This window comes from Desmodus rotundus, chromosome 3 (genome assembly GCF_022682495.2).
Source record: "Desmodus rotundus isolate HL8 chromosome 3, HLdesRot8A.1, whole genome shotgun sequence".
NCBI lineage: Eukaryota > Metazoa > Chordata > Mammalia > Chiroptera > Phyllostomidae > Desmodus > Desmodus rotundus.
The window spans coordinates 151,887,891-151,909,663 of NC_071389.1; the positions used below are offsets into that span (position 1 = coordinate 151,887,891).

Below are 21,773 nucleotides of genomic sequence, written 5' to 3' on the forward strand. Positions count from 1 at the left end.
ATGAGCCGCCAGCTGCACCCTTTCTCTGGTGGGGAGCGCCTGGGCTTCAGTGGCTGCTCAGCAGTCATCTCCGGCCGGGTCAGCAGCAGTTCCACCTCGTTCAGGGCTGGCGTCAAGGGCACGGCAGCCTTTGGCAGCAGGAGCCTCTTGAGCTTAGGGGGTGGCCGGCGCCTGGCTCTGAATGCCTCAGCTGGGCGGGGAGGCGCCTTTGCTCTGGGCCACTACACAGGCACTGGTGGACGTATGGGGGGCTTTGTGGGCACTGTCTTTGGCAGCACTGGGCTGGGGCCTGCATGTCCACCTATGTGCCCACCAGGTGGCATCCCTCAGGTCACTGTCAACAAGAGCCTCCTGGCCCCCCTCAATGTGGAGCTGGACCCCAAGATCCAGAAAGTGCGTGCCCAGGAGCGGGAGCAGATCAAGGTGCTGAACAACAAGTTTGCCTCCTTCATTGACAAGGTGGGTCTGCAGCATGTCCCTGCATTGGTAACCACTGTGGACAGGGACACTTGCTCTGCTACTGACAGGTGTGTGGGAACCTGCGCGAGTTAGTTATCCTTCTGAGTCTCTCTTTCCTTTTCTGTGAAATGGGCACAAGAGTGACTCTTACCTGGTAAGCTTGTAATGAGGATGAGTTGGTTGTGTATAAGGTGCTTAGAATAGTGCCAGGCACACACTCCCCATTAACCAAAGCTTCATTGCAAGAGAAGCCCTGGGAAGGGGTTGGTGTCTGGGGCAGCACATGCGTGTAATGGCCCCTTTGAGGGCTCTCGATGTCAGACTAGGAGGTAGGGACACACATCCAGGACAGGGGCACCAGTGGGGCACAGGCCAGTGGGTGTCACAGGACATGATGCTTGGTGAATGGGGAAGAACTTGGAAGGAAAGAAGTGGGATAAAGTTGTAAGCCAGGATGGTTTCTAGAGAAGGTGTTCAAAAAGGTCCGGAAAATTGAAAGGTGAGCCTGAGGGGAGAAGACTCAGAAGGAGGGCGTGTCAAGTTACATGTGTGTATGTGTTGTTGTATATATGTGTGGAGGGTACCTAGAAATTGGGGTAGCAAGGAAGACATCTCTGGAGATTTTGAGGTAGTGACCCCAATGAACAGGGAGGAAATAAGAAATGGGCTTCTCTTTTCTCCACCTGAAGCATATGGTCTAGATCATGAGAGAAAGGGGACATAGTACTAACAATAGCTGACATTCCTCAGTGGCTGGTGCTGTCCCAAGTGCTCCTCATTTATCAACGTGCAACCCGTGATTCTGCTACCATTCCGCCATGCAGATGAGGAGACTAAGACAGAGAGAGGCTAAGAAACGTGCTCCAACTGAAAGAACAGGACACCGTCTCCCTCTGGGTCCCTCACCGCTATGCTCAGGAAGAGGAAGGGAGTGGTTGCAGGGGGAAGATAGGAGTAGAAGAAATAGAGCTACTATCCCAGAGGGCAGGTGTCATTTCCTTCCTCTACTTAAGTCTGTTCTTCCTTAGCATATTTCCTTCTCTCCCTCAAGCTAAAGAGATAGGTGAGAAGGGGAATGCTGTGAGTAGCAGAGTGCCTGGGTTTATTTAGTCCAAAAATGTGAAATCTTTGGTCAAGTAGGAAGGCACCTTGTAAAGACATGAAACCCACTTTGAAAACCACAGAAACAAACCAACCAAGAGCCATTTAAGTTTAGACTATACATGAGAAAGAACATGCTAACCACCGGAGTGACTTTCCAATGCCATCCCTCCATCATTGTTTCTCCTCTGCTTCCCATGTCCCTTCACTTTGAAAACACCAGCATTCATAGCACAAGGAGCTCCCTCAGTCACATGATAACTCCTGGTGACAGTTGTAGCATTGCTTAAGCCCACTTTCTGATTTCTTATAGAGTGGATCTTATTTCTTTTCCTGGAGACCCAGACAGGCATGTTCCCCTGGCCGAATCTACTAATGAGTCTTGCTCTTTCCTGCTCCATTCCCCACCTCAGGATGACTGCATCTGATTTCTGGGGCCCTCTCCCCACTCTTTAGAGGCAACAGCATGGGAATTCTGGGTAATGACCATCTTTGGGTTCCAGGTGCGGTTCCTGGAGCAGCAGAACCAGGTGCTGGAGACCAAGTGGGAGCTGCTGCAGCAGCTGGATGTGAACAACTGCAAGAACAACCTGGAGCCCGTGTACGAGGGCTACATCAGCACCCTGCGGAAGCAGCTGGAGATGTTGTCGGGGGACAGGGTGAGGCTGGACTCGGAGCTGAGGAACATGCAGGATTTGGTGGAGGACTACAAGAAGAGGTGAGTGGAGAGACAGAGAATATGCCCCCGAAGGGTCTGGATTACAGATGAGGTTTCGATTTGGAGCCAGCATTTTTGCCGTCTTAGATCTTTTGCTGATCCCATTGCAATTTCCTTTCCCAGAGTAGAGGGAGAAAGATTCAGATAGGGTGAGGCTTAGGATGAGAAAAAAGCTACCCAAGAATGGTACTCCAAATTGCCTAGGAAATGGTATGCACAATTAAAAAGATGTTTCTCACTCCAGGATATGTTTATTGATTTTAGAGAGAGAGGAAGTGAGGGAGAGAGAGAGAGAGAAACGTCAATGTGAGAGAAACATTGATTGGTTGCCTCCTGAACAACCTAGGTATGTGCCCTGACCGTTGATTGAACCTGCAACCTTTTGGTGTACAAGACAATACTCCAACCAACTGAGCTACCCAGCCAGGGCACTATTCTCAATTTTTAACATTGGAAATGGAGGGATGGGAGGAAGAGAATTGTCTCAAAACCAGATGGACAACCCAAGTGGATTTATAGCTCTTCCTGAGTGAGGTTTTCCATGGGAGAACATGAGACACCCCACCAATCTTAGAACAAATCTTAAAGCTAAGCACAAATGAGTTTTTAAAACATTTTTCATGATGAGGCATATCTGTGCTGCTGAATGACACCATTAAAGAGAATAATTGGGAATGTCCTTGGAACCAGAGATCATTCCTACTGCCCTCCCCCTGCGCAAGTTGAGACAATGAGAGAGTGACACATCTGAGCTCAGTGTGAACTGGTATTTGGGCAGTTTGCTCCCAAGTGCCAGGATTTCTGGGGATAGATGACTCTGCCACAGTCCAAGGGGTAGAGATGGTCTCTTGTTCCCGTCTGATTGGCCTGTTCATCCCTATTCTGAAGGCCTCAGGGCAGAACTCTGGCCTGAGCCCTGTATGGAGATCCTGACAGAGGAGGTGACATGGTCCCTGACCTCTGAAAACACACGGATTGTGAGGACAGGCTTAAAGAACACCTTCAGGTGGTTCCCAGTCAGTGGAAATGAATTCAGTGGAACTGAGGTTGAGTGAAAGTAAGATGGGAATATTGGAGCCCCATGGAGATTTGAGCAGGATTCTGGGAAGAAGAGAGGGCTTCCCAGCACAGTCCAGATGTCCAGGTAGGTCTGAGGCCTCCAGGGACTGCTCCCTCTGAGCCTTTCTGAGTGGAAAGGCAAGGGTTCCAGAATTACCACTCACTAGTTGAGTGACCATGGGTAGGTCCCTGGATCCTCTGTGAATTTCAGTTTTAATACTTACAAAAATCAGATATAGATACGTGCCTTACCACCTACAAGAGCAGTTGAGAAGGAACAGCCAGACAGTATGGTATTAACAGCCCTCAAAAGAACCGAAGAGCTGGACAAACTCAAAATGGGTAAAGGACTTAAATATATCCAAGTCATGATACCATAAAAGTTCTACTGGAAAATATAGGCAGTGAAATTTCAGACATCCCACATAGCAACATTTTTGCCAATGTGTCTCTTAGAGCAAGGGAAATATACCATAGCCTTTTTATCTAGTGATGGGCACTTGGACTGTTTCCAGATCATTCTGGGTTGAGTTATCCAAACAATACAATGTATTACTAATTTTCTTAAATAAACATTAAACATAAAAAATAAAAAATGTTTTTTATGAGTTGAATGGGGAAGATTTTTTCCCCAAGTGGTTTAGCTATTCATATGTGAATATTGAATTAGACAGGATTCTAGTCCTATATTTTTTAAATTCTTATCTAAGTGCTGGGAAACTTGTTTACTCAAGTAGATTTTAATGGAAGGAGTTTTGCAAGAGTAATGTCACTCAGTGCCTCTCCAGTTTTTCTGCTTTTTTCCCCTTCCATTGTACTTAACATTTTCTAACATACTGTATAATTTACTTCTTTGTTATATTTATTGTTTTGCTCTCTCTTTCCCACGAAGTCAGGGATACTTGTTTTGTTCACTGAGTTTCCCTGAGTGCCTAAAAAGCAGCCCACATTCAGTGACTGTGTGTTAGAATCCCACTATGACTCATTACTAGAGAGTTCCTCTTCAACACGCTGTCAGACGGCAACTCAGTTCCTTCTGGATCTTTGCTGAGAACAAAAGTTGAAAAACACCTGACTTGCTAAAACAGTTTGTTTCCTAGTCAATAGAGTAATTACCTTCCAAATTTCTGGGAAGTTTTTCAAAACCACAGTTTTACCAAGACAGAGTCAATGACCACTGTTTATACAACATGCTCTGTCCCCTAAGGGCCATCACTTCTAGTCCAGTAGATCGGAAAGGACTGGGCACATAAAAGCATCGTTAGTATTCAATACACCTTGGGCATTTTTTTATTAAAAAATAATGTTTTAATCCGCTTTTTATATATGTGTACACACACATACACACATTTCCAAAACTTTAGAGCTGAAGATTTAGCTTGTTCAATTTACAGAAAACATCTACCATCTGGTGTAATGGGAAAGCCAGCTTTCCTTGTCAAACCCGAGGGTTGCTTTCCATCAGAAAACATCTGATTTAATTTCCAATTCAAATAAAAATATAAATACATATTTTGAGAACTATTATAAAATCCACTCAGCAAACAGGTAAGAAATACATCTTGTAAGTAGATTATTGAGAACATTAACAATTAAAATGATGTAGATTTAATGTAATTAATGTTTTATTATTTTATTAAATAATCATCTATGTTCTAAAGTAAGATGAATCAGTATGTACTTTCTCATGGTTGAACTTTTAATTATGCATTATAATGTGTTTTTAAAATTATAAGTTATTTATAAAGTCAATAGTCCAACTACAAAATGCATTACTTTGTATGTGCATTAAACTGTAGTGTATGGTTTCTATAAGTAAATAATGAGAAATTATTTATAACAAATGAAAGCCTTTAATTTTGGTAGTCATGGTGACCAAACCTTTTCTACGCATTTTATGAGCTAGGAAGATGTAAACTGCTAAGAACTAACTGGCCAGCAACTAGCATATGCTTTTATTTCGGTTAATAGGAGGAAGATAAGACAGAATGTTTTTAAAGATAATATGAGATAATGATTGATTGAGTAGAAACAACTGTTTCATAATATAATTTGGTAAAAAGAAGTTTTCAATTACCTTTTGAATAACACACATGGAAGCTGAGATCAATCATATAATCTGTGTTCGGTGTTTTATCCAGTGTTAACTTGAGAAATCTGGCAGTTTTCGGAAAACATTTCAGTCTCATTCACTAACAGGGGCTACTTCAGCCATCCAACGAGGCTTTTTGTTTACCTGGCAGGCAGTGACATGCCTTAGGAAGGAGTCACAGCTGGAAAGACTTGCTCATGTTAAAATGTATGGGGAAAAAGCCATTTTCTGGCTTTTATTTCTTTCCAATGTTCTATTTTGTTCGTTCTCACAAATGTCCTGTGATACATTCTTTGACAATAGTAGGGGATGAGATAGTGAGATCTGTAAGTGAACTGATCCCCACCCCCCAGTTCACAACATATCTTATTAAGTACATCACACCCCACCCAAACACCTGTTTCCAAGACCTTGCTTATACATATGTATAAGAAACAGGTATATGAGCTCAAAGCTGGGATAGTGTTCTGTCTGGTGGCTGCGAGGTTTTGCACGCCAGGCTAATGCACAGCACTAAGATGGCCGATGGTGGAGGGGTGTGTCTCTCTGCTGTTTCAGGGACCGGGACGTGGTCTAAGGGAGGTGGGAGAGTGGAACTGGCATGGTGTCTCCCTCACAGATGAATTCCCAGGCTGGTCCATTTTAGGGCAGTCTGCATATGACCTAAGGAGCTGGAAATGGATCGCTTTAAATCTGTCCTTGTCCCATTCCCTTGAGGAAGGTTATGAATGCCGCAGGGGCACCAAACCCCAGTCTGTAGACCGTTGCTGTTATTGGCACAGATGTGATCACTAACTGCTTGGTGAGCATCTGCAGAACCAAATGACCCCAGTGGCTGTGCTCTCTCCTTTCTCTTACCCCATCAGGTATGAGGTGGAGATTAACAGACGCACAGCTGCTGAGAATGAGTTTGTGGTGCTCAAGAAGGTAAGGGAAACAGGAAGGGCTGGAGGAATCCTAGAAGTTCCCTGAGTACTTGGCTGAGGAAATGGACTCTCAGTCCCTTGGACAGGGGTGTCTGGGATTCTAATTTTCCAGTTCGTCTCTCCAAGTCCCTTGCATGCTTCTCCCAGAATTTGTCAATTTAAAACCCAGGCATTTGCCACACTTCTGGTGCACCACTGCATTGCACATTCATTGGTTTGCTCTCAGGGATGGAGCCTTCTTGTGGAGTACAGGGAAAGGGGAGTGGAGACAATAGGGAACCTGAGGCTCCTTGTGGTAGGGAGCGGGTGCAGAGGAAGGGAGGGCAGCTGGCCACTCTGTGTTTTCCAGGATGTGGATGCTGCCTACATGAACAAGGTTGAGCTCCAGGCCAAGGTGGACTCCTTGACAGATGAGATCAAATTCTTCAAGTGTCTCTATGAAGGGGTAAGAACTTCACTGACCTCCTTGTATGGTCTGCTTCTGACCCTTGGCCCAGATGGTTGTGTGGACCAAAGTCTGGCAGATAAGCCTTTCAACTTAGTGCATCTGAGGCCCTACTATGTGCTGAGTGATGAGGTGGCTTTGAGGAAACCATGATGGAGAAAAAATGATTCCTGTCCTCCTGGAATTCACAGTCTCAGAGATCTGAGGTGTGTTAAAGTGTGAGGGGCCTAGAGAAGGGAAGCTCACTGGCAACTCCCTAGAGGGCTCTGAGTGCCACATAAGTTTAGACTTGGTTGTATGGGTGAAGGGTGGCTGTTGCTGCAGAAAGAGTGGAGTAGGGGTGGGAGCAGTCCTGAGAGCATGGTGGAGAGAGTGGTCCCACATGGCCTGAAAGCCCAGTGCATGCATCTCACACTCAGCACGCACTGGCACTGTTGGGCTCTGCTAAGGGCAGAAAGGGGCAGTGAGGGTTTAACCAGGGAGGATCGGGAGATGTGCTCCCCTCATGGGGAGTCTCTTCCTGACTCCACTCCCTGAACTGTCCCCCAGGAGATTGCTCAGATCCAGTCCCACATCAGCGACACATCCGTGGTGCTGTCCATGGACAACAACCGGAACCTGGACCTGGACAGCATCATTGATGAGGTCCGCGCCCAGTATGAGGAGATCGCCCTGAAGAGCAAGACTGAGGCCGAGGCCCTGTACCAGAGCAAGGTGAGCTGTGTGCCAGGTGTGCTGAGGCCCAGTGACCCTAGCTGCTGCCCTCTTGTCATGTGGGCATGTGTGCATGTATTTGCATGTGTGCGTATATAGACTGGCTGGAGACCTACTTTGTTTTGGAGTTGGGCTTTGTGGAGATGCCTCCCTGTGGACCAGGGAGGCCAACCACAATCTTGGCATGTATCAGGGATATGTATAGAGCTTAGTCCTTCCCCTGCCATGGCCCTTGCTGACAGCAGAAGCCACACTGGCCACAGCTCTGACACCATTTCCATGGATAATCCAGATGTGTTGGCTTTTCTTTTTGCTCCTAATTTTGTCAAAATAAAGACAAGGAATTTGAGCTCCATCAAGGCTCTCACATTTGAGAATGCAAGGATTCTGCTGATCTAGGTCAAGGCTTTTCTATCCAGAAGGAAAGAGTAGTTTTCCTCCCTGTCCTTCCCCATCCCTCCTGCCACCTCTTCCCCCTCCTCCCTCCTTTGATGTCTACTCTGCTTGGAGAATGAGAATGGGATGTGCCCCCCACTCCATGTCAAACACCTTTGAGATGTGAATGTTCAGCTGTCCTGTGCTCCCCTTCTCTTATCCCCTAACCCCAGATCCAGGAGCTGCAGGTCACAGCAGGCCAGCATGGGGACGACCTCAAACTCACCAAGGCTGAGATTTCAGAGATCAACCGGCTGATCCAGAGGATCCGCTCGGAGATAGGGAGTGTGAAGAAGCAGGTGGGTTCTATGCAACAAATCAGCCAGCAGGGTTTGTTGAGCACTAATCTGCATAGGACCAAATATGGAAAAGGGTCATCCTTTGGGCATTTGTAATTCATCAGCAGACAACTGTCTGAGCTGGTATGGAAGGGTGAAGCATCCACCCAGTGTGCAGCATGCCCCCTAATTGCTATAGGAGTCCCAAGGGGCTGGAACTGCCTGCTGGAGGTGGGGCATGGGAGGCAGAAAGGAGAGGGAGAGGGGCCTGGTGAGGAAGCCAGCAGGAGCAGTGGGCACGTGCATAGCATGTGTGCAGGGAGGAGAGGCACGGACCCTGAGCAGAAGGCTCATGTGGGTGTGGTGGCAGGGATCAGGACAGCCCTGGGTAGGAAGAGGTGGATTATGGGTGCTTCAATCCAGGCAGTGGGTTTAGACCCAATGCAGTCGGTAAAATGGAGGTATTGGGATGTTTCACTTGATGGATCTGTGCTGGAGGAAGGAGGGTCAGGCAGTGGATTTTAGAGAATAGGGAAGAGCCTCCCACCCTAGCCTTGGCCCAGGGCTCTGCTCTGTGTTTGCCTGTCCCAGTTCCAAGGATGGGACATTGTTTTTTCTGGTTGGGCAGCTGGGTCCTAGGTGTCTCTGCTGAGAATGTGATCCACTCACCCCAAAAGCTGTGGGTGTTTGCATGGCTGGGGACCTGCCTGACAGAGTGATGCCAGCTGGACAACAGTCTAGAATTCCATGCGGCCTCAAGATCAGTTGCTCTCCTTGGGGTGCGGCAAATATGACTCCAGAGGAAGGGGAAAGGGACACACCAGAAAGAGAAGCCAGATCCGTAGGTCCCACCAAAACCTCAGCCAAGTGACCAGAGCACACACGGCCCCTACTGTCACCTCCACCTGCCCCCCAGGCATTCACACGAGTGCCACAGAGCCCCACCTGCAGTTTCCTCCTGCACATTGCGTTCCTACTTAACAGCAGCTGTTTGTCAGCTTGTGAAACCTGTCTGTTATCTTTCCAGGCTGTTGCTGTGTAGCAAGGTTGTGAAATTTTGGAGGCCAGACTCTCAATGTGGCAGATTTATTGGACAGACATTTTATTAATAGGAACTTTAGTAGTCCTCAATTTTTTTCATGATTTACAGGATCTCCCAAGACAACCTTTACATTGTGAGGCAAAATTAAGATCAGTTACCCAGACACTTTTCAGGGTTGCCATTAGAATCTTATAGCCCCTGTTACAGACCAGGAGGGAGAGGGCAGGGGCCATGTGCCCAGGTGCCTACCTTCTCTCTTTCATGGTAAGAATGCTCTACCTTCACATGCCATGGCACTAGTTAGGGTGAACCGTGCCTGAAGTCAGGGGAAGGACAGGTTCTCCTCTAGTGATGTCCAAAGGTGGAGAAACCAGGAGGACCTCGAAGCATTTACTATCAGTCAGAACCAAGTGAGGGGAGGTCATCTGAAAGGGATCTCAGAATTGGGCTCTGACTCCAGATGCTGAATTTGTCTGGCCCTCAGTGCTCCAACCTGGAGACAGCCATCGCCGATGCTGAGCAGCGGGGTGACTGTGCCCTGAAGGATGCCCGGGCCAAGCTGGACGAGCTGGAGGGCGCCCTGCACCAGGCCAAGGAGGAGCTGGGTCGGATGCTGAGGGAGTACCAGGAGCTCATGAGCCTGAAGCTGTCCTTGGATGTGGAGATCGCCACCTACCGCAAGCTGCTGGAGGGCGAGGAGTGCCGGTGAGGGCCAGACATCTTTTGTCTGGGGCAGTTACCTCTCAGCGTTAATAGGAAGATTGAAAGCAAACAGTTTGCTTTTTGTTCAAGTCTTACTGAGGTAAAACCTTATAAAAAAGGCTTGACATGGTGCAGTAGGAAAGACCAAAGTTAGCAAAAAGAACTGAGTTGTTTAAAAAAAAACCCAAAGAGGTAGCAGGAAAGGAAGTATTAACGTCAGCAATGTTTGGGAAACAGAGCATCATTTGTCCCTTTGTGATGCTTTCTTAAGGAGGTGGGGCAGGATGGCCTCCAAGAGTCCTGTACTTGCAAGGTCTCTCTGGCAAAGATGAGGCCCACTGAGGGTGTGAGCTCATTCCTCTTAATAATCTAAGACCAAGGGCATAACTAGAGGGAATTGGAAGCACAATCAGCTCACATGTCAGATAATCCCAAAGCCACTAGGATGGAGAGCTGACTCCTTGCAGCAGGTTTTTCATCTTGGTTCTCCTTTTCTTAAGAGGTGCCGCTGGGGCGTACAGGAGGAACAGAGGCTGGATGAGGTGGAAGGTGGGGTGTTCTGAGAGGAGAGGCTCATTCACAGGAGACTCCCTGGGTAGACAGGGTGATGGTTTACTGAGGGTTCATCTGTTTTTCTTCTCCCTCTTCAGGATGTCTGGTGAATATCCGAATTCTGTGAGCATCTGTAAGTACCTGCAGGACCAGCTCTGCCTTTGGTCACCAACCACAAGTCTAAGTTCCTCTAATTCCATGACACCAAAGAGAAGTCAGAATACTCGAGTGGCTTCAGGACAGACTTCGGGGCTCAAAAAGGGAGCTGGCTTTAGTCACCAGGGGGAAGCAGTGGGTGGAGAAAAACAATAATATCATGAAATACAAAGTATAATCTGTAGAAAAGCAAATGATACTCAACAGTGTATAATCCACAAGTCTACTGTATTGAATAATGCTTAATGACTACATTCTATTTCTACTGAGGCCAGACCCAAATAAAGGCCCTGAATTACAACAAGAGTTATTGAGGGAAACCTGAAAGGGAAATGATGCACAAGATGGCTGAAATTCCCTTCTCCAGATTTAAAGGCTAAAGAGTGTGAGGGGAGGTGCTGTCTTAGGAGAGGCAGGGACACTCCGGCAGCCCCTTTCTTCAGCAGCAGCAGCCACATGAAGAAGCCCTTTCTTCATGTGGCCCTACCCATGGGGAGTCACTGATAGAGCCTGCAGGAGCTGAAAGTTGGATAGTGATAGATTGGCACAGACTAATTGGAAAAGGTCAGACACAGGGGGCCAAGCCCATCAGAAATGACCAGTGCCCAACAGAGAGAATCTGTCTGGATGCAAAGCCACCACAGGGGAGAACTAAAGGCGTGGCAGGAGTGACGAGGCTGGGGTCTTCTCTCGTTCATTCCAGCTGTCATCAGCAACACCGGAGCTGGGGCAGGAGGGGCCGGTTTCAGCGTTGGCTTTGGAGCCTCCAGCAGTTACAGCTACAAACCTGCGGCGGCGGACGTCAAAACCAAAGGCAGCTGTGGCAGCGAGTTCAAGGACCCCCTTACCAAGTCCTCGGGCAGCTGCTCTGCAACCAAAAAGAAGGCCTCCAGATGAAGGGCAGAACCTGCAGATGCACCCATCTCCTCTCCTCCCAAGGGCCCCTTCCCAAGTCAGGAGGTGCTGCCCCTGTAACCACACTCTCAGTCCCCTCCCCTCTTGCTGTTGTCCTTAGCTGGGTGACACTCCTGTGCAGGAAGTCCAGTCAAGGGTGTGCTCAGCGACCTCCTCCTGGACCACCTTTCACTGGGTCACTGCCCCAAGTGCAGAGATGAGACTCACACTCAGCGTGCTTCCCTGTGGCCAGGTGCCAGTCCCTCTGCTCCCATGTGTCTTTCCTGGGTCTTCGCCACCAAGGGGCTCTTTGTCCTCTGGTTGTGGTCTTGGCCAGTTCTCTGCTTCCCCTGCAATAAACACTCAATGCCATTTGTTTCTCAGTGTCAGTCCGTAGCCCGGAATGTCAACATCTGCATCGTCCTGTCTAACTTTTACTGGTCTCACTCTTCCTTTCCTCTGAGCCCCTGGCCTGGCCAGATCTTCGCTGTCTGCTTCTGGCTGGATAGACACAGGGTGGCAGCTGCTCCTATATAAATGGCTGGGATTTGTTACTGACATGCATCTGGGCAGACTCAAGGCTCTCGTGTCCCGAGGCCCCTACTCCCCACAGCGGCCCTGTGAGAGGGGCATTACCAGCCGTGTTACAGAGAGGCTCACAGCCCTAGGAGCGAGGAACCAAGTCATGCCAGGACTGTCAGATGTTCCAGCTTTGGCCTGGCTTCTCAATCCAGTTCTCAGAAGCACCCAGTGTCCCACACTAACTGTCTTTCATTGCTAGAGTGGTCAGTCTTTCTTTTTCTTCACTCCCTCACTCTCCTGCCAGCCCACCTGCCAATCAATCTTGCTCCCCCACAATGGTCCTGCTTTCTTCTTCTTTCTGCCAATTCTTTTCCACCCCGACGTTTGAGGCTTGCAGGTAAGTATGCCATGGATGCATCTGTATCTGTTATGTTCATATAGTAGTGGCTCACTGAACAAATCCTCAGCGAGCCAGGCATTGCTCAGGCGCTGGGATACCACAGTAAACAACCGGGTGCAGACCCTGTCCTCCGAGAGCTTACAGTCTAGTGGTGAATGTAAAAATGAGCAACCAACAAAGGAATAAATAATACGCTGTCAGTAGTAGTAACTTCTAGGAAGAAAAGCTAAGAGAGGCAAGAAGGGTGCTCTTTTAGTATGTGTGTATGTTTGTTTTCTCAGAATCAGCCCAGTTTACTGGACCAAGGTGCTAAGGTGCAGAATCCCTAAGGGTGAGACTACCTTCTAAGGATGAGAGTGGCATTCAAGGTGCCCATGACCCCTTCTCCTCCCTCGTCATTCCCTGTCATTATTCTCCAGTCTTTCTCTAAGCAGGTCAGGACTTTTCATACCCACGAACTTTGCAAATATGATTTTCCAATCGCAGGAATCATGCCCCATTTATTGAAAACCTGCCCATCCTTTGTGGCCCCGCTGAAATGCCACCTCCCACGTTCATGCATCTTCTGGTCCCTCCAGGTGGGCTCTATTAAGTCATCAGGCATTAAATGAGAAGGAACATTAGAGCTGCTGGCCCAGCAGCTCTCCCCAGCCCTTCACTTCGTAGGGAGCAAATGGAATGGCTAAGTGCTCTGCCCACGTTCACTGCCCCTCATACCCACAGCACCGTTCTCAACTGCATCACTGTTGATGCTTTATTTTCCTGGTGTCATGCTAGCTGCACACACCTCTGTCTCCTCTTAACCCCTCTTAGCCCCTTGTTCTGGGGTCCTCAAGCCTGGTGTGTAGTCAGCACTCTATATATTTGCAACAGGAATTCGTGGCCTAGGTTAGCTCACCTTTGCTGGGGAGTGAGAGCTCCAGGGACACGCACGTCCTGATGATTTGGCATGCAAGATAAAACACATTTGGGTTAAAAAATCTGTGTTTTCTATGCATTCACATGTAAGAAGTTTATGTAATTTACCAACCAAGCCAGGGTGCTTTGGTTCTGGACACACGCTGAACAGGGTCCCAGACAACAGGCGTATGCCGGTACCATCTTAGGCAAGTGCCCCGGGTCTAGCAGGCTGGCTGAGCAGGCACACGCCTGGCTTCGAATCCTGGCTCTTCTAATGGCTAGATGTGGCCTAGTGCAGGATTCTGTCCTTGTAAAATATGACTGATACAAGCTGGTCCTTACTGAGTGCTTCCTATGTGCCAGATACTGTTCTCTGCACTCATTCTTCTCACTTCATGCCTGACAACCCAATTAACTCTCCCAGTAACCTGATAGGGACTTTTGCTATTATAATAACGCACATCTCACTAATGAGGATACCGAGGCTCAGAGGGCTTAAGTAACCCACTCAATGTTACGTACGTGGTTTGTAAATGGCAGAACTGGGAGTTGAACCCCTGTCCAATTCCATAGTCCACACTTCCAGCCACTATACCTCATTACCTATCAAAGTTCTCACCTTAGAGAAGAGTTGAGAATGTGAAAAAGGATAATAGAAAAAAATATAGTGCCTGGAATACAGTTTGCAGCCAATAGATGTTAGTTGTTATTATAATACTTGTTATTAATACTTGCTTATGAAGCCTTCTTTGCTCGCTGGCCATGCACTGGGTCATCATCAGTGGATCCACAGCAGGACTGTGCCCAGAGACCGGGCTGAGATGGGCCAAGTGCAGGGCAGAGGGCGCTGCACTGGGTCTGTTCCTTGACACACATTCCCATCCAGTCACCAACTGCTTATTTATAAGCAGGTAAAATAACTCCGCAGTGCTTGTATTTTGTGCATACACTGCCCTCTGCTATCATATCCAGGTACTGCATCTTCTGTCTGTGTGATCCAGGAGACTTGCCCATAATAGAGAAAGTGTGGGATGATCTTGGACAGGCTCTGTGCCCACCACAGAGCTGCCAGCTAGAGGAGAGGCTGTTTCGTTTCCTAGCATGCCCAGGCTAGTCCCAGCCTCTGTGTTTCCCAGGACCTGGCTCCTGTCTCCCCTCCCTCTCCTCTCTGACCCCTCCTCTCTCAGGAGGCAGGTAGGGGTGGGGGTGCTGGTGCTGCTGCCATCTGAACCTCCTCTCCTCTAGTCAGAGAACTCAAGGACTTCAGAAAGCTCTTCCTTAATGGGCACCCAAGAATGTTGCTCTTGGTGCTGATCTTGAGGTCCTGGGAATGAGAACCTCCATCCCTCATTAATACCCATACCCCCAGCCCCACCTGCACCATGTGTAAAACCCTGCCCTGGCTGTAATGGGGTAGGAGGGCTCTAGCACCTCTCTCTGTCTCTCTCTCTCTCAATAATCCAAGACTGGAGGCACTGACAATGCACAGCCAAGGGGTTACAGAGGAAAGAAGGGATCAGAGCTGAACACTGACAATCTGGGAAGACTTCCTGGAGGAGGTGAAAGGGACATGAAGTCACCGTGTTTAAGGAAAAACACTTTGTACTCAGCCAGTGAAGAGTCTGAATCCCATTGTTTGTTCGTTTCTTTTGTACATTATAGGCATGACTTGGGCACCCAGTCTCCTTGCTCCTGTGTTTCCTGTCTTGTAAAGTGGGAAAAACAAGAGTATTTTCCTCGCTCAATTGGTGTGAGAATGCAATGAGTTAGAATGTACCAAGCAAGCTCTCAACAAATGATCACTCCACGTCTACACCTGAGGCTTGGCTTCGGGCTTGACTCCTGCTCGATTCCAGTCCCAGGCCAGCAGCTCTTCCCCCATAGCATTCTCCTTGGCCCTCGCAGCCCACATCCATTTTCAGGAGGTTCTCCCTCATGTCTGCTGGTTCCTCTCAGCCCTCTCCTTTGGCTCTCTGGTATCACATGCAGTGCCTGCCCTTGCTCCACGCTGCCCTGCAGTCCCTTTTCCTTCCCTGTTCACCAGTGTGCCCAGTCCCCTGTGTCGACGGGCTCACACCTACAGACCGCTTGTGTCCCAGTGTGCGTCACTCTCCCACACTCTCCAATTCACAACCAGTCTTCTGAGCTGACAGCTGCATGTCACATCTTGTAGCCTGGCCACAAAGTCCCACTGGCCTCAGTGGGGTCCCATGACACTGGAGATGGGGACTTGGCCTGCAGACCTCCTTCTCTACAGGGAAGGTGGACAGGACTTTTCAAAGGGGCTGGACTATGGTCTCAGCTCCGGATGGAGGAGCTCGCACTCTGACCCCAGCCTCAGGTGCCAGCACTGAGCATCACCTAACTCCCAATGGCCTGAGCCCCTTCATCCATGGCAGGCTTGCGACCCAGAGGGTGGTGCCCAGGGCCCCTCAGCACAGCAGCGAGGAAGGAGGTTCCTTGCAGTCAGTAGGTAGCTCATTCCTTCCTTCCCAGCAGGCCTGTGCCTCCAGCCTCTGGGTGGGCTCATCCTCTACCCTCTCTGCATTTTAACCCCTACCCTCGCTCGGGATACACCCATCCCTCCTCACTGATCCAGTCTTTTCTAGTTCCTTTTTCCTAAAACACTCACTTATTTTTTAAATATGTCTTTCTTGATGTCCTACTTTACATTTTTTCCTCCCAGTTTTTACCTTGCCTGTGGTCATCCAGGCCCTTCAGTTCTTTTGCCCTGCCTGGGTGTTTAAGTCCTTCTCCCAACTCTGTCCCTAGGGTATAGCAGGCTCGGTTATAATGTGGGCACAGGAAAGAGTGATGGTCATTCCCTCACACCTGAGGCAGGTCCCCCCCCCACCCCCCGCCCCAGGCCCAGCCCACCTCTCCAGCAGCTTCTTCCTAGGGGACAGGTGGGGGCAGGAATGACCTCCCTCCTGTTTGGACAGGGCTGCGCTGAGATGGGAGATAGAGAACATGTCATTAGTGAAGACTGGCTTAATTACCACCTGCTGTGCAGCCAGCTTGTTTGCTTTGGAAATGGGTAAAGGAAGAGGCGGATCAAGCTTCAGACTTCACAAGCACAATCGAAAGATTAAGGCACTTCCCCCAGCCTTTCTGTTCTCTTTCAAAAAAAAAAGAAAAAAGAAAAAAGAAAAAAAAGAATCATGCAACAAAGGGACTTGGGGGTCAGAAAATACCTACCAACTTCTTCCAGAAGTGGTTGGGGGTGGTGGGGTCTAAGGTAAGGAGTTGGATGAAATAATACAGAAATGGGGACCTGGTGGTATTTTGAAACACGCAGTTGGAAGTAAACGTGTCCTTCCTAGAGCAAGACCGCACTTGTCCTACATGCCTCTGTGCCTTCAAGCTCAGAGGAAAGCTCCCTGTGATGACTGGGAAGGTGCTGGGGGTGGGGATTGGAAAGAGCCCAGAGAGCTTGTCTTTTAAAAAAGAGGAAAGGAAGAGAACTAAAGACTGCTTGATGGACACTAAAGGACTAGGTGTTCAGTCATAAAGCCCGAGGACCGGGGGGTGGAGGGAGGAGAGAGAGAAAGGAGCATGGAAGAGCTTAGTGAGACACAGGCCAGGATGTGTGGTGGGCAATAGGACACTGAGGCTGGGAAAAATGGAAGAGTCTGCAGGTCCCTGAGCCAGAGGGAAGCGGGACAGGCAGTTAACAGTGGATGGAGCCCAGAGTGGACAGAGAGAGGAGCTGGGGGACCACAACTTTCCCTGAGGGCTCAGAGAGGAAAAGACTCAGGGGACTGGAAGACAAAGCTCATCCAGCCTGGAGGAGTAGGAGAGAATGAAGGGGGAAGCTTGGGGATGCTGATGATCATCCTCTGAGGGCACAAGCATTTTGGCCAAAGACTTCAGCTCACCTGGATAATGTGAGCTTATCTTTGAGATTCAGGAAAGCACCCAGGGCTGCCTGGACGGCCCTGCCGGTTGTACCAGGTGCTAGGGGCTGGTGAGGGGAAGTGGGGCCTGAAATTCAGCTAGGTACAAGGTGAAGGGCTACGTCCTTCTAAGAGCACAAAGGCGCCCTAAGGGCCGGCAGCCACTTGGTTAAAGTGCTGTGACATTTCTCTCCTGAGGCAGGAAGCACGGGGACATGCCCCTCCTGAGCTGGGCTACACCAGACAGAAGGAAGGAGATGCCAATGCTGAGGGGCATGGGGAAGGCCCTAGGCTCAGAGAGGGGTGTTTGGCAGAGATGCCAAGGAGTGCCGCTAGAAAGTTCTACAGCTAGCTGTGCTGAGGGAGCCACCGCCAGGTGTCACGCCACTGAACATCCTCTGATAAGTTTTACTAGATAGAGGCTTACTGCACCACGTCTTCCGCACTGAAGCGGCACCAGTGGGGGTTTGGAGCCTGCTGACTGCCTGTCTGGGCTTTCATTCAGTGCAGCGCCTGCTTTTGATAACAGTGAAACTGAATTTAAATCGATGTGATTCAGCTACCTATGCTCTTAATAGTCTGGAAGATTCATGTTAATACATGTGTGTAGGGGTAAGGCAGGGGGAAGAGGGACTAGCAGGGATGGAGAGAACCCAGTGAATTGCTTGAATATTTAAGTTTTGTACACTTGGAGGGATGTAACTTCAATGACTCTTACAAACTACTGGGGAATCTGGTATTCTGAATCCTGCCATAAAATGGGTGATGGTAGGGTGACCGACCATCCAGGTTTTCCCGAACTGTCCAGGTTGTAGCACTGGACAAACCATCAGTCCTGGGAAACTGGGACAGTTGTTCAGTCTGGAGCACAGACTGCCCTCCGGGTTGGGTGCATATCTTATTTACCATGGGACTCAATATGCCAGCACCCAGAGAATTCCATGTCAGGCAGGTAAAGGGTGTTGGGAGGGGAGGGGGAGGAAGGGGAGAGAAGCAGATGAATCTATTGTTTGAGTCAGCCAACTCTGGAAGAGGATGGAAAAACAGGCTCCTTTCAAACTGGTTCAGGCAGGCAAAGAGCATCAGGTTTCTGCACTGGGCTCGTTTTCAGATAATCAGAGAACTGAAGTCCTTTTCAATTCTAAGGCACTGTGGTTTGTCCCCAGATCTTGTCTGCCCCAAAGTTAGGTTAAAAATCCTTCAAGCTTCTTCCTCTTTTCATTAATGACATTATCTACAGAATGCTGGTTTTCTCAACTGTGCCCAAGAGTAGTCAAAAAACCAACGGACTAGAGAAAAATGACCTTCAGGATCCATTTTCCAACCAAGCAGATGACTTTGGATACATCCATTTGGGATTATTCATGGCACTGCTTTCTATTTACATCCAGGGTGGTTTGCTCGGTGGAGTGGGACCGTCACCCTTCAGGAGTATCCCTCATATAGATGGCAGGAGATTACCGCAGAACTGGACTCAGCACCCTCAGGGCTCTCTGGGGTCCTGATCTCTCCCATAGTTCTCCTTGTGTGACATGGGTGCTTGTTCTTTAACCTAAAGTGACTGGCTCAGTGATGTTTCTTCCCCTCATGACCCTCGTATGATTCCACACTGTCTGCAGGGAGAACGAAACTGTCTTAGCCACTATCTTTCTCCCCTTAACCTCTGCTTCCCAAGTCAGGCCTTCCCCTCCAGTCCACCTGGGCTGCTCACTGCACTGTGCACCCATCCCGTCTGGCCCATCTTCCAGTTCAACCCTCACCTCACAGAGTCCAATGTATTTTATTCTGACTTTTTTCAAAGAATCAGAATTTCAATAATAACTTATCTGAGCCACTCTTTAAGCACATTATTAACACACACATGTGCAGTTAATGACAACAATAACAACAGCAAAACAATGTTCATGGGCTTATATTTTTGTCTCCTCCAGGTCAATCCAATTTCTTAGAGGGGAGGGAGAAGGTCTTAGATATCTCCCTCTCTCAGTGTCCAGCATGGAGTGGTCCATACAGTAGGCCCTCAGTTTTATAATAAACCAATCTCTTCAGGCCTTGGGACCCTTATTAGTCCAATGAACACAAAACTGGGGAGTGGAGTGTATGACTAATTAAAGGGTAACCAATACAGTGAAAATTGGGGCTATCAGAGATCTTACTGTGTAGGTCAAAGAAAATTCCCTGTAATTACAATCCCTAAGTCAGTGGAGAGGGGCAGGCGGGGACCTGTGGGTGGCCATGGTCACAGCACTGTTGTCTGGGAATCCCCTTCTGGCTCCTCCTCTTCCTTCTTCACAACTACCGCTGCCACCATCATCATCACCATCATCACCACCACTAGACCCTTACTCGCCAGCCCCTGGCACAAGGCCTGGCACAGGGAGGCACTCATTGAGTGTGTGTGGAATGTATACAAAAAGGCGCCGGGACCTCAGCCCTAGTCCTGGCTCTCCCCAACCAGTCACTTTGGAACGTGAATGGGCTTGGTTCATTCTGAGGCATTTTCCCAGGCACATAAAACTCTGCTTTTTCTTCACCCTAAATCTTCTCCAGCCTTGAAGATCTAGCTTCATACCTTTCCTACTTTCTAAGTTTTCTTTTATTAAGGTCTCTGGTAAGAGGTCCAGCCTCCCTAGGAGATAGGGTTCACACTTGGCCAGACAGCAGTGGGGCGAACTGGACCCAGAAAACTCAGGAGCCTCAGCTCGCCCAAACCACATGTATTTCCCATTGAGAGCTCCTCAGGGAAGGTTACTGGGACAGGGGTCTAGAATAAAATAGCCCTGCATGAAAACGAGTCTTTTCCTCCCTCTGCTCATCCCCATTTTGGCTGACGCTCTCTCTGAACCCTAGGGTGATGTCTAATCTGTAGCAACCATCTAACATAAGCCAGTTGCCCCAGTTTGGGGACACCCTCCCCTTCTATCAACTCGTCTCACCAAAAAAACAAAACCAAAAAAACAAAACCAAAAAACCCCAAAAATCCATCAGCACGAGGAACTCAGAGGCCCATGGCTGTCACACTTGTCTCATGTGTCAGAAAGTCTTTGCATCTTTGGCTCTGACTCATCTCTATGACATTATGTGATGATGATGGTTAGGAACAGGGACTTTGAAACCAGCCACACTTGAATTCCAGTCCCAGCTCTGGCTTCCTAGCTGAGTGACCTGGGCAAGTTCATGAACATCTCTAAGCCTCAGTTTCTTCAACTGCAAAGTGAAGTTTGTAATGTGAGGGTTAGATTAGAAATTCTTGTAGGGCCTGGCACAATGTCTGGCCCATGCAAAGTGAACAGTCAATGTTAACTCTTGTTGTTACTACTGTCACTATGGCCACAAACTGATTTTATTGCTGCCACCATTGCTCCTACTACTGCAAGTCATACTTCAATCCTGTTGCTTGCGAGAGCCTACTCTGAGCCAGCCCCTGTGACGAGTGCTGTTGGGAGCCTACACCTGGCCTTCTGGAGACCCCTAAACCCAAATCACAATGAGTCCCTCCTCCCCAGCGCACCTCTGATCCCTGTTCACAGTGGTTTTCTGTTATTCCAGAGCACTGGCCCTGATGAAGATCTCTGTGTGGATTCCTCTCCTTGGTCTTCAGGCTCCCTGGGGGCTGCATCCACATGTTAGTCATCCCCAGTCAGGGTCAGACATCAGCACTCACACACAAGAACTCACTCCAGTTATGCCCTCTCCTGCCCTCGGGCTAGGCCCTGCTAGGAAGGTTGGGAGGCAGGGTCCCTGAAGAAGGAGCTTCCACTGCTGCCTCTGGGCTGTGAGGCGAACACTGAAGGGAGAACCCTCAGAGGCAGCGTGCCTGGCCCACACTCACCTGCTGCTCAGCTCACTGTCTCTCCCTTTCCCTTCTCCAACAGCCAGAGCAGTTGTCTACTACCCTCTGGCTGATCCAAGTGGGTCAAGGTGTTCTAATTTAGTTACAGAAGTGGTCAGAGTCTTGCATTAGGACAGCTATCAGGTGCCTGTTTTTGAAATAATGTTTTAAACAATTCCCCACCCCCTTCCCAGTACTACCTGAGCTATAAAGGGCTGGTCCCTTCTGTTCCACGAATGAGTGGCTTCTTGAAGTGATCAAGAAACACAGAACAGCCCACCCTGAACCCAGGGGTGAGCCTCAGGGTCTTCTGTACCTTGGTCACTGGGCATGGAGTGTTTCCCCAGAGAGAGAAGAGCTAATGTCCCAGCTCCTGAGGCTGTTGCATGGCCTGACCTCCTAGGATGGATCAGATCACCTTGTCCAGGAGAAAAAATTCAGCTGCAAGAACTGCCAGCTCCTGAAAAGGTTCACATTGTTGAAAAGGCAAAGTCAAGGTCACCACTAGGCAGGCCCTGCTCAGTACGGAAAACCCCAGACAGTGCCCCTCCTGGGAGGCCATGCAGACCCTTCCACTGTCTTCCTGGGGTCAATTCCATTGCTGGAGAGCTGTGGTTCTTAGGGTGACCCAGAAGGTGGCCCCTGGAACT

The 21,773-nt window shown here is 49.0% G+C and overlaps 1 protein-coding gene and 1 long non-coding RNA gene across 3 annotated transcripts; one reads left to right on the forward strand and one right to left on the reverse strand.

The window, feature by feature from the left end:
- On the forward strand, nt 1–11,809 carry KRT72 (keratin 72). Of its 2 annotated transcripts, XM_024575575.3 has the most exons (9): nt 1–459; nt 2,064–2,278; nt 6,296–6,356; nt 6,705–6,800; nt 7,350–7,514; nt 8,123–8,248; nt 9,754–9,974; nt 10,622–10,656; nt 11,383–11,809. In XM_024575575.3, exons 1-9 carry the CDS (start codon nt 1–3, stop codon nt 11,574–11,576), a joined length of 1,572 nt encoding a protein of 523 aa, XP_024431343.2. In that variant the 3' UTR covers nt 11,577–11,809. The 2 variants fall into 2 exon arrangements, with proteins under 2 accessions (XP_024431343.2, XP_024431344.2); XM_024575576.3 differs by lacking the exon at nt 8,123–8,248.
- On the reverse strand, nt 11,082–13,437 carry LOC123478209 (uncharacterized). Its single transcript, XR_006653361.2, has 3 exons — nt 13,394–13,437; nt 11,802–11,923; nt 11,082–11,547 (listed from the first exon to the last, which is right to left on the reverse strand). It is a non-coding gene; the product is annotated as an uncharacterized lncRNA (long non-coding RNA).
- Between the last annotated feature and the right edge of the window lie 8,336 nt (nt 13,438–21,773).

Excerpts from the sequence above, each read along its gene's own strand:
- KRT72 (XM_024575575.3), top strand. The coding sequence starts at position 1 with ATGAGCCGCCAGCTGCACCCTTTCTCTGGTGGGGAGCGCCTGGGCTTC. Across the intron at positions 460-2,063 it reads TTGCCTCCTTCATTGACAAG|GTGCGGTTCCTGGAGCAGCA; the intron begins GTGGGTCTGCAG and ends TTTGGGTTCCAG. Across the intron at positions 8,249-9,753 it reads TAGGGAGTGTGAAGAAGCAG|TGCTCCAACCTGGAGACAGC; the intron begins GTGGGTTCTATG and ends TCTGGCCCTCAG.